At 52.2% G+C, this 12,285-nt stretch overlaps 1 protein-coding gene across 9 annotated transcripts in view; it reads left to right on the plus strand.

The window, feature by feature from the left end:
- Positions 1-12,285, plus strand: part of CAND2 (cullin associated and neddylation dissociated 2 (putative)) — a 38,674-nt gene that overhangs the window by 17,407 nt on the left and 8,982 nt on the right. For 7 of the 9 annotated variants that reach the window (XM_077993437.1, XM_077993440.1, XM_077993439.1 and 4 more), the window contains 5 exons: positions 1,557-1,849; positions 2,284-2,425; positions 2,778-4,280; positions 6,487-6,582; positions 11,680-11,849. In XM_077993437.1, the coding sequence (XP_077849563.1) occupies positions 1,557-1,849; positions 2,284-2,425; positions 2,778-4,280; positions 6,487-6,582; positions 11,680-11,849 (2,204 nt within the window). The remainder of the gene's footprint in view (positions 1-1,556; positions 1,850-2,283; positions 2,426-2,777; positions 4,281-6,486; positions 6,583-11,679; positions 11,850-12,285) is intronic. The other 2 variants (XM_077993435.1, XM_077993438.1) reach the window with 1 other exon arrangement.

The following is a 12,285-nucleotide window of genomic DNA, read 5'->3' on the forward strand; positions in this document are numbered from 1 at the left end:
TGAGCATTTGCTGGTTGTGTTCCTCACAAAAACCCCAGAAAAACAGATATTATTACCCCGTGTTGCAGACAAGGACACATACTGAGAAGAGAGTGGCCTGAGATAACACAACTAGGAGTTGGCATAGCTGGGCCTTGGAGCCAGGTTTGTCAGACTCCCCCACCTCTGCACTGCCACTGTGTACCCTTTTATGAATGGCTTTCGGGAGATAATGTCTTTAACCCAGCAGAGGAAAGCCCTGATGGTGGAATGGCAGGCACTGGCAGGGGAGTGAGGTGTCTCAATGGGGGTGGACTTGATAGCTTCTTTCCCCCTATGCCTGTGGTCCTGTCATTCAGACAGATTTCCAGGGCAGAGATGCTGCTAGGCCTGAAGGCAGGGCATAGATGGAGACGATGGATTTAGAGCCTGATGGGGTACTTGGAACAAGATGGGATGGTAAATGAGATTGGACAGGCATGTGGGGGCCTTGAATGCCAAGCCAGGGAGGTGGGACACTTGTCAGTAATAGGGAGCTAAAGATGTGTGTTCATGGGTGGCCGGCTGTGGGGGTGACAGTGGTCCATCAGAGGGGATGGCTGCTGAGCTACCCGGTGGCCGTGGCCCACCGTGGCTGCCCAGACACCACCCTGTGGGTCCAAGTGGTCCACAGAGTGGTATGGGCAAGGCCATGCTGACTCCGAGCCTTTGCCTCGGGGCGCTCCCAGGCAAGACTGTCCTCCTCTGAGCCTCCTGAGTGCCTCCGCAGGTGATAGGGCTGGGCCTCGTGGGCCTGAATCTCAGCTCTGCTGTTCCTCGCTTTGTGCCCTGAGAGTCTCACCCCCTCTGAGCCTTAGTCTTGTCATCTGTAAAATGGGGCTCGGCAGTACCTTCACTTCTGAAGTGATGGTAAAGACTGCATGAGCCCTTGACTTTCAGGGAGATTGTGGGGTAGAAAGCCACACAAACCCAGCATTTCCTCTTTATTAGTCCTGCCTGGAAGCCTTTGGAATCGGGACCCTTGAGAGGCAGAGATCAGGCGAGAGAAGAGGCCAAAGGGAGGCTTTGTCCCTTCTCCCTTCTGGAGTCCCAGTAAACAAAACATCACATAGCGAAACCTGATGCCAAAAGATGAGTTTTGTGCCCCAAATTGATTCTCCAAGTCTACATGACGACTTGGAAGTTTGTTTTTTCCCTGGTACAGTCCAGACAATTAAGGGTCTGCAGGCAGGGAGGACTCTAGTTTAACTCCAAGTATTTCCTTAACTTGGAGCAATCCACTTCCTCTCTCTAAACCCCAATTTGCTCACCTCTATAATGGGGAAATAATCCCTGTCTCAAAAGGTCATCATGAAGCTAAAATAAGATTATGGGTTTGACACGCTTAGCCCCATCTGTAGCACACGGTAGATACCCGTTAAAAGGTAGGGAACGTTCCCCATAGGGTATCTATAAAAGCTGATCAGCAAAAGGTGAAGCACAGTGCCCGGCTCCCTCTCCTCCCCATCCCTTCTCCCCCGAGCCGCAGACCTGTCCTGGGAGACGAGGGTTCCCCGTGTGTCTTGTTCCTGCCCCAGAGAGTGAGGATGAGTACAGCGATGATGATGACATGAGCTGGAAGGTGCGCCGGGCAGCTGCCAAGTGCATCGCAGCCTTGATCAGCTCGCGGCCTGACCTGCTGCCTGATTTCCACCGCACCCTGGCACCTGTGCTCATCCGCCGCTTCAAAGAACGCGAGGAGAATGTCAAGGCTGATGTCTTCACCGCTTACATCGTGCTGCTGCGGCAAACGCGGCCCCCAAAGGGATGGCTGGAGGCCATGGAGGAACCCACCCAGACCGGCAGCAACCTCCACATGCTACGTGGACAGGTGGGCGTGCCTTCACCTCCACCCCTTACCCCCAATTTGCCCACCCAGCCACTCACTGTTAGTGTCCCTGGACTTGGAAACTCACCTGGGGAGAACATCCAGCTGTGGAAGGGAAGGGGTCCCCGGGGTGGGGGGCGGGAGCCAGCCAGGCTTCTGGAGTGTGGTAGTGAGTGACAGCCAACCTGCCTGGGTGACCTTGAGCAAGTTGCTTGGTCTCTCTGTACCTGTAAAATGGATGCGGGAAATTTGCCTACCCTCCAAGGGTCTGTGTGCAGTCACCAAAAGCCTGGCACAGAGTGAGGGATGAGCGCTTGGGAGATACCTTTATGCCGACATCCTCCCTGGGGATGTGTCTGGCAAAGCCTCCTGGCAGTGGGCAGCCTGGGAGGTTTCTTTGGTGGTCCCTGACCTTGACTTCCCCCTCCTGTCCACAGGTGCCCCTTGTGGTCAAGGCCCTGCAGCGGCAGCTTAAAGATCGGAGCATCAGAGCACGCCAGGGATGCTTCAGCCTCCTCACCGAGCTGGCAGGCGTCCTCCCCGGCAGCCTGGCTGAGCACATGCCTGTGCTGGTATCAGGTAGGCTGGAGTGCAACCAGGTATCTGCTGTTCTGGGCCACTTCCAGAACCCAGACCCCACCTCCAATTTCTGAGAGAGTCTGGGACCCAGTCCCAGGCTCAGTCCCTGGTCAAGAGTCTCCAGTGGCCTCCCACTACCAGCAGTGAGAATAAGGCTGGTTCCAATGAGTTCCCAGGACATGTTTCCCTCAACCCTGGCCACTGGTCAGCGCTGACTTCTTGGAAACTTCTGCAGAAGAGTTTAGGTGCTTCAGTCCAGCTCAGGCACCTGTAGGTATCCCCGCCTTGCTTCCAGGGAGGGCCGCGTTGCATCAGAGGCGGTGGCCTCATAACCCTTGCACTCACCCTACAGGCATCATCTTCTCGCTGGCCGACCGCTCCAGCTCCTCCACCATCCGGATGGATGCCCTGGCCTTTCTGCAGGGGCTGCTGGGCACTGAACCAGCTGAGGCCTTTCATCCACACTTGCCCACCCTCCTGCCACCTGTGATGGCCTGTGTGGCTGACCCTTTCTATAAGATTGCAGCCGAGGCCCTGGTGGTGGTACAGGAGCTGGTGCAGGCCCTGTGGCCGCTGGACAGGCCTCGGATACTGGATCCTGAGCCGTATGTTGGAGAGATGTCTGTGGTTACCCTGGCGCGACTCCGTGCCACTGACCTGGACCAGGAGGTGAAGGAGCGGGCCATTTCCTGCATGGGCCACCTTGTAGGCCACCTGGGTGACCGGCTTGGGGATGACCTGGAGCCCATATTACTGCTCCTCCTGGACCGCCTGCGGAATGAGATCACCCGGCTGCCTGCCGTCAAGGCGCTTACGCTGGTGGCTGTGTCCCCGCTGCAGCTTGATCTACAGCCCATCCTGGCCGAGGCACTGCCCATTCTGGCCTCATTCCTGCGGAAGAATCAGCGGGCTTTGCGACTGGCCACACTGGCAGCCCTGGATGCCCTGGCCCAGAGCCAGGGCCTCAGCCTCCCACCGTCTGCCGTGCAGGCTGTGCTGGCTGAGCTGCCTGCCCTGGTCAACGAGAGTGACATGCACGTGGCCCAGCTGGCTGTGGACTTCCTTGCCACAGTGACCCAGGCCCAGCCAGCCTCTTTGGTAGAGGTCAGTGGCCCTGTGCTCTCAGAGCTGCTGCGGCTGCTGCGTTCGCCTCTGTTGCCAGCCGGGGTTCTGGCAGCCGCTGAAGGCTTCCTGCAGGCCCTGGTGGGGACCCGTCCCCCGTGTGTGGACTATGCTAAACTCATCAGCCTGCTCACTGCTCCTGTTTATGAGCAGGCTGTGGATGGTGGGCCTGGCCTGCACAAGCAGGTGTTCCACTCATTGGCCCGGTGTGTGGCAGCCCTCTCAGCTGCCTGTCCCCAAGAGGCGGCAAGCACAGCCAACCGTCTGGTCTGCGATGCCAGGTCGCCCCACTCCAGCATGGGGGTCAAAGTCCTGGCATTCCTGTCGCTGGCTGAGGTGGGTCAGGTGGCTGGGCCAGGCCCCCAGCGGGAGCTGAAGGCAGTGCTCCTGGAAGCCTTGGGGTCACCCAGTGAGGATGTGAGGGCTGCGGCCTCGTATGCACTGGGCCGTGTGGGTGCTGGCAGCCTGCCCGACTTCCTGCCCTTCCTGCTGGAGCAGATCGAGGCTGAGCCCCGACGACAGTACCTGCTGCTGCACTCACTTAGGGAGGCCCTGGGGGCCGCCCAGCCTGACAGCCTGAAGCCCTACGCTGAGGACGTCTGGGCCCTGCTGTTCCGGCGCTGCGAGGGCGCTGAGGAGGGCACCCGGGGGGTGGTGGCTGAGTGCATTGGGAAGCTGGTCCTTGTGAACCCTTCGTTCCTTCTGCCCCGCTTCCGGAAGCAGCTTGCTGCAGGTAGGCACACAGGTGTGGGCAAGGCAACCCAGCGCGGAGGTGGGCAGTTTGTCACTGAGCATCCAAGCAGCTGGGGCAGAGTGAGCTATTTCAAGTCATTGGGTACAAGAATCATGGTATCTATGCGACAGAGGCAAGGAAGCTACAGAGGAACACACAGTGATACCTGAGACTTAAAGGCTCCCTTCTATGGGACTGTGGGATAGAAGGGACAGAGTCCTTGATAGGTCCCTACAACAAATACACTTAAAAATCTCATGATGTAGGCTAGGCATGGTGGCACATGTCTGTAATCCCAGCACTTTGGGAGGCTAAGGTGGGTGGATCACTTGAGCCTAGGAGTTTGAGACCAGCCTGGGTAACATGATGAGACCCCGTCTCTACAAAAAAAAAAAAAAAAACTCATGATGCCAACTTCATAATCCTCGATGTGGACAGTAGCTTAGTGCTCCACACAGAGGTCAACAAAAACAGTTTTCTGAGTAGCCATAGACTGCAACCTGCAGAGGGTCAGCTCTTTTCAGCTAGCCTGAGCCATGAGCAGATGTCAGTATGGACTGGAACAGGCTGACATGCCCCTGAGGCTTGGGGAGGGCTGGGCAAGAACCAGGAGGGGCAGGCGTTTTGGTTTGTCATGTTTTGGCACACCAGGTATCTTAGCTTCAGGAGGTGGAAGGCAGGCAGGTGGGGTCGTGGGGCTCCTAGGAAAGGGAGAGTCCCCAGAATGAAAGGCCAGTGGGCTTCAAGCTGGCCAGGTGGCCCCTTATGGAACCAGTGGGTGCTCTGGTTGACAGAACGCAGGTACAGTGTTTGGTACACTGTGTGGTACCTACAGTAATTAATACTGAGTAAGTTGAGAGCTGCTGCTGTTACTAGGTATGTTAGTGATTTCAGTTAAGGCCTTCTTGGGTTGCTGGGTTCATAAGAAGCAGTTGTCTGGCCTCATGACTAGATGGAAGAACATTGTCGAGGACACTGTCTGTTACATCACACAAAGAACCTTGACAGACGAGAGTCTTAAGATGCAGAGGAGCCCTGCTTTGCCTAAACACCTATTTGTTTCTGTCCCACGTATTCTGTTGAACCAGCCACCTGGTCACATTTCCTTTTTACCACCAACTGCTGGGAAGCTTAGAGCCAGATGAGTGGCCTGCTTCTAGTAGGTTCCTGGAACTTCCTAACTGATGCTCTCTGTACATCTTCCTTCTAGTCTCCTTCTCACCTCTCTGCCTTCAGTCGTCCTTGGCCTTGTTCTTGTTTTCAGTTCACTTAATCTTACTCTCTTGTGCCTGTCTTCATCAGCCACCCTAAATCTTCCTGGGAGCCAGTCAGGCTGGCAAGAGAAAGAGGTAAAAGCTAAAAGTCTGAGTTCAGTAACTCTTCCATTCATTCATGCCTTAGCACCAATTGGTAAACTTTTCCTCGAGGCTGAACGTAAAGCCTGTGTGGTGGAAGCACCTTAGCCCACTCGCTGCAGTGTGCTGGGGGTTGGGTGGGGGGCAAGCGGGGCAAGCCACTGAGGAGAGATTCAGGCAGGTGGAGCATCCACCCATTTGTTTCTTTCATTAAGGGAATGCCCTCCCCCTCTTTATTCGGCTTCTCTACTCAGAAAGCAAGCAGCAGAGCACAAGTAAGCGAGCTCTCCGCGACCGAGCCTGGAGATGATCCGAGTTCTGTTAGGCCCCCCTGACCACCAGCCAGAATGCAGGCCCAGGAGGAAGGGCCCAGCCAGGAATTCTGGATCTGCTGTGTGGCCTTAGACACGAACTTATCCTCTCTGAGTCTCTTTTCTCATGTGTCAAAGAGATGATTTTTATTGGTGATTTTAATACTATTTTATCATTATTAATTAATAGGATCATTGTTAGGACTAATTGAGATAACATGTCTGAAAAATCCCAAGGCCTGAGGGAAGGTCTTTGTCAGAGCAGTTCCTGTCTTGGTTATCGGTTCCCTGTTTGCAACCTGTGGTGTGGTTACCTAAGCACTGGCAGTCCTACTGTTTCAGCTACAGCATGAAGGATTGAGGGGAGAGTCAAGGCTGCCAAGGGAAATGGTAGAATCCACTTTCCCAGAGATGGGGAGGGGGTACAGTTCTGTCTTCCAGGGAAGCAAGGGGAGGAGCCTCTGCACCTTCTGACCTGTAAGCATCCAGGTTTGGCCCCTGCCCCTTACTAACTCACCTCCACCTCCTCTTGTTCTGCAGGTCGGCCACACACCCGGAGCACCGTCATCACAGCGGTCAAGTTCCTCATCTCGGACCAGCCCCATCCCATTGACCCCCTCCTGAAGAGCTTCATCGGTGAGCACCTCCCTCCTGCCTCCCCTACCTTGTTCAGTGCCCCCACCCAGTCCTTAAGCTTGGGCTGATATTTCCTACCTGATAGCCAAGGGCAGTGGGAGACCTGGGAGGCATGCCCATGATGGGCAGCAGGGCCTGGCCCTCCAGTTAAAAGGCCTGGGTTCACATCCCTGCCTCCCTACTGCCACTAAATCATGGGTGGGCCTGGCATGTCCATCACACCTCAAAGCCTTGCTTTCCTCATCTGTCAAATGAACGTGAGAAACTCTTATTATCTGCATCTTCTAGAGTTGTCCTGGAGGCCCATGGGCAACTGAGGGAGAAGATGCTTCATAAACATATAGACTCTTGGGAATGGAAAACCACCAGCCTCTCACATACCTTAGCTTTTATGGGCCCTAAAGTGGGGCAGGGAAGAGTGCTCCCCCCGCCACCCTGCCCACTAGATCGCCCTCTGTCTGAGGGGTCTTCTGGCCTGAGGATCCCAAGCAGCCTTCACTGTGAGGAGAGGAACTGAGACCTCCCAACACTTTGGGAGGCCAAGGCAGGTGGATCACCTGAGATCAGGAGTTCAAGACCAGCCTGGCCAACATGGTGAAACCCCGTCTCTACTAAAAATACAAAAATGAGCCAGGCATAATGGCGGGCACCTATAATCCCCGCTACTCTGGCGGCTGAGGCAGGAGAATCACTTGAACCCAGGAGGCAAAGGTTGCAGTGAGCGGAGATTGTACCACTGCACTCCAGCCTGGGTGACAGAGCAAGACTCTGTCTCAAAAAAAAAAGAAAAAAAAAAATTAGGCATGGTGGCAGTGGGAGACTGCCACCCACTAAAGAAAAAAAAAAAGTGTTGATCCTCATCTGCCAGGGGCCTGTTGTGTGTGACCAAGGGGTCAGCAGATGTGACCACGTTCTGCACTGGAGAACATGTGCAGAAGTTCTAGCAATGTCATCGGCAGCAACTTTGTCCCTTGCCCTAGTGCGGTGGGCACGTGCCCCACCCCCCAGCCTGATTTCCTCCATCGTGACGGAGCTGCCCTTGGTGGGCACCACCAGCGATTTCACCTGGGGTTCCTGTTTGCTTTAGAACATTTGAACTGTTTTTGAGCTCTCACTGTGTGTCAGGCACCACATCAGACCCTTTAATATACCTCATCACAGTGGTGCTCACAGCTCCCTCCGTGGTGTGTAGGACTGGCCCCATTTTACATGTGAGGAAACTAACTCAGAGCGGGGATGTGAACTCCGGTCTTGCCAGTTCCCAACAGCTGTGTTCTCACAGAGAATGGGGAACCTGGGAGCCAATGCGGCACCATTGAAAGGGGCCCAGAAGAGGCTGCTGGCTCTGAGCTTGCATCCTGTTCTGCTGGGAGCCTTCCTGCCCTTCCCAGTGCATCACCTCAGGGGCACGTGGAGGTGGCTTGTCTCCTGACTGGCGATGGTAACTTTGATCACCCAGTTCAGATGGACACCGCCAGGGTTTCTCTCTACTCTAAAGTTTCTCTTTTTTCCTTTGGAATGAATATGAATTCTTGAGTACATAAAATAAGTATTTTATGTAAACATCCTTGTTCTCATCAATCTTTTTGCCCACTAGGTTTAGCATCCACAGTTGTTTCTTGCCTGAGTCAATGATTACTGTGATATTTGCCAAATGGTGACTTTCTAGTTCCATTATTCTTTCCATAGTTATAGGTTTGCATTCTACTGTCTGGAAGAACTTTTTCTTCTCTTGCATTTATTTACTTATTTATTCATCAATTTATTTGTCATTAGAGACTCATGGCTTCTTCCTACTTCATTCTGTGGGTTATAACCTATTACTGTCTTTAATTTTGATGCTCAAGATTGTCTCAGATTTGGCCATTGGGAGCGCTTCAAGCTGGTTCCTATTTTCTATTGACATGTTTCCTTTTTTTTTTTTTTTTGAGAGACAGAGTCTCAGTCTGTCACCCAGGCTGGAAGGCAATGGCACAGTCATACCTTACTGCAACCCTTGCCTCTCAGGCTCAAGAAATCCTCCCACTTGAGCCTTCCTAGTAACTGCGACTACAGATGTGTGCCAGCCACCACGCCTGTCTACTTAAAAAAATTTTTTTTATAGAAACAGCATTTTGCTATGTTGCCCAGGCTGGTCTTGAACTCCTAGGCTTAAGTGATCCACTCACCTTGGCCTCCCAAAGTGCTGGGATTCCAGACGTGAGCCCCCGTGCCCAGCCTCCATCATTCTTTTAAGTGTATCCTTGCTTTTGGCACGATGAGATGCTCCAGATTCATCACAAACCTTTTCTGCACCAGTCCTGGAATCAGCCATTTCTTCAAGGAGTCCTGATTCCTTTTAGTGGAGAATGGTATTTAGAATCCAAGATCTGGACACTAGATGTGCCTATTGCTATTGGGGCCTCATTGCTTCTAGGCCCTCTCAGCAGACAGAACTAGGAAATGCATGTCTATATGCAGAGACAAACATGCACGTGTATATCTGTGCTTCCAGATGCACATTCATCCACATCTTTCTTTGTCCCTCCTTCTTTCCCTCCCTGCCTCTCTTTCTGTCCCTCTTTCTCCTCCCTCTCTTCTACCTACCTACCCACCTATCTTGAAAATCTTGAGTTCATAGCTGCTTCCTATTGTAGTCTAGCCCCCTTTCCATATTTGTAACTCCTTTCTCTTACAGTAAGAAACCCAGCTCCCATTATCTATAAGATATTTATTTTCTTAATTCTGAAATACACAGAAAGTAGTCTGAGAATTGCTGACTCTTATCTCTGTGAAAATTAATATTCATGGGTAGTTTTTTTGTCTTCCGCTAGAGGGCAGCTAGTCAAAATACTCAAAGTAGCTTGGTTTGTTTTCTCCTTCATAACCTGGGTGGTTACTTGGATCATTTTAAATACAGTTTTGTTTGTTTGTTTGTTTTTGAGGACAGGTACGGTGGTTCACTCCTGTAATCCCAGCACTTTGGGAGGCTGAGGCGGGAGGATCACCTGAGGTCGGGAGTTAGAGACCAGCCTGGCAAAACCCCATCTCTACCAAAAAATATAAAAATTAGCTGGGTATAGGCCAGGCATGGTGGCTCATGCCTGTAATCCCAGCACTTTGGGAGGCCAAGGCGGGTGGATCACGAGGTCAGGAGATTGAGACCATCCTGGCTAACATGGTGAAACCCTGTCTCTACTAAAAATACAAAAAATTAGCTGGGTGTGGTGGCGGGCACCTGTAGTCCCTCCCAGCTACTCGGGAGGCTGAGGCAGGAGAATGGCGTGAACCTGGGAGGCGGAGCTTACCTGGGAGGCGAAGCTTACAGTGAGCTGAGATCGCGCCACTGCACTCTAGCCTAGGCGACAGAGCGAGACTGTGTCTCAACAACAACAACAACAACAGAAAACCGGGTGTGGTGACACACGCCTGTAATCCCAGCTACCTGGGAGGTTGAGGCATGAGAATTGCTTGAACCTGGGAGATGGAGGTTGCAGTGAGCCTAGATCGTGCCACTGTACTCCCTCCTGGGCAACAGAACGAGACTGTCTTTTTGACTCAAACAAATAAATAAATAAATAAATAGTTTTTTGCGTTTTGGTTTTATATTTAGGGATTCCCCCATCCTTGATTTTCTTTATTAAATATATAAAACATTAACAATTCTAAAATGTTTCAACTATAATGGCTGGGCATAGTGGCTCATGCCTGTAATCCTAGCACTTTGGGAGGCTGAGGCAGGAGGATCACTTGAGTCCAGGAGTTTGAGACCAGCCTGGGCAACATAGTGAGAACCCCCTATCTCTAAAAAAAATTTTTTTTTCCAAACCAACATGGCACATGTATACCTATGTAACAAACCTGCATGTTGTGCACATGTACCCTAGAACTTAAAGTATAATAATAATAAAATTTTTTTTTAAGTTTAAACTCTATATCATAGTCCCTTTTCTGCTACTATAGCAGAATACTACAGATTGGGTAATTTATAAAGAAGAGAAATTTATTCCTCACAGTTGTGGAGACTGAGAGGTCCAAGAACATGGCGCCAGCATCTGGTGAGGGCCATCCCATGGTGGAAGGGAGGGCAGAAGTGAGTATGGGAGACAGAGATGAGATGGGGGCTGAGCTTTTCCTTTAACAGGAGCTCCCTCCCATGAAAACTGACCCACTCCTGTAGTGATGGCATTAATCCATGCCTCAGGGCTTCACCCTCACGACCTAATCACCTCTCAATACTATTACCATGGCAATTAAGTTTCAACATGAGTTTTGGTGGGGACATTCAAATCATAGCACTGTACAAGTCTGGGCGCAGCAGCTCGTGCCTGTAATCTCAGCAATTTGGGTGGCCAAGGTGGGCGGATCACTTGAGGTAAGGAGTTCGAGACCAGCCTGGCCAACATGGTGAAACCCCATCTACTAAAAATACAAAAATTAGCCAGGCATGGTGGTGTGTGCCTGTAATCCCAGGTACTTGGCAGGCTGAGGCGGGAGAATCACATGAACTTGAGAGGTGGAGGTTGCGGTGAACCGAGATCACACCACTGCACTCCAGCCTGGGCAACAGAGTGAGACTCTGTCTAACAACAAAACAAAAAGATAGCACTGTGCAAAAAGGAGTATCCTGAGAAGTGCTGGTGACTTGACCGCTCTGATCTTTAAGAACCTCGCCTGTGATACCAAGTTAACATTCACAGAGTTCATGCTCTGTGCCAGGCACTCTGCTATGTGCCTTCCATGCATTACCACATTAAAAAATTTTTCTCTTTTTTTTTTCAAGATAATGCTGAGGCACCACATTTTAAATTGTAAACACAGTCCTATAGCATAGGTTCTCTTATGACTCCCATTTTACAGATGAGGACATTGAGGCTCTCCAAGGCCCCACAGTTAATTAGTAGAGCTGGAATGGAAGCCAGGTCAGCCTCGAGCCCACATTCTTATCTGATCTTTGAAGGGTTGTTTGTGCCTGGCACAAAGTACATGTTCACCACTCCCAGCTTACCCCCATTCAGCCAGTTCTGCACATGCACAGTAACCAGATGGCCAGGGCGGTGAGGGGGGTGACTGTGCTGTGGCTATGCATCCCCCGCACCCCTCATGTTCTTCTGCCAGGAGAGTTCATGGAGAGCCTGCAGGACCCAGATCTGAACGTGCGCCGTGCGACTCTGGCTTTCTTCAACTCAGCTGTGCACAACAAGCCCTCGCTAGTCCGGGACCTGCTGGATGACATCCTGCCCCTCCTCTACCAGGAGACAAAGATCCGCCGGGACCTCATCCGAGAGGTGTGGAGCAGAGCTGGGGACCCTGGGGAAGCTGGGGATGATGCCACTTCTCATGCCTCATTGGTAGGGCATTATTATCTCATCAGAGTAGGTGCTGGGGTCACATGCCTTGGGTCAAGTCCTGCCCTGACTCCCAGCTATGCGACCCCAGCCAGGGCAACCTGATCCTCTCTGAGCCTCAGTTTCTCTTCATGAGCACATGAGGGTGCTGTGTCTGTGTCGTAGGGTTGCTGCAACAATTCGGTGAGCGAGGTCCTGTAAGTGTTTAGAACCACCGCAGGCACACAACCAGCGCCCAGTAAACGTTGACGTTTGGCAGGTGTTCACTGAGCATCTGTGCTGAGCCCAAGTGCCAGGACTCAGGGTTGAACCTGATTTGGTTTCTGCCACCAAGGAGCTCATCATGGCCCCCTAAAGGAGAGAGATGCCCACCCTG

This window comes from Macaca mulatta, chromosome 2, assembly GCF_049350105.2.
Source record: "Macaca mulatta isolate MMU2019108-1 chromosome 2, T2T-MMU8v2.0, whole genome shotgun sequence".
Classification (NCBI taxonomy): Eukaryota; Metazoa; Chordata; class Mammalia; order Primates; family Cercopithecidae; genus Macaca; species Macaca mulatta.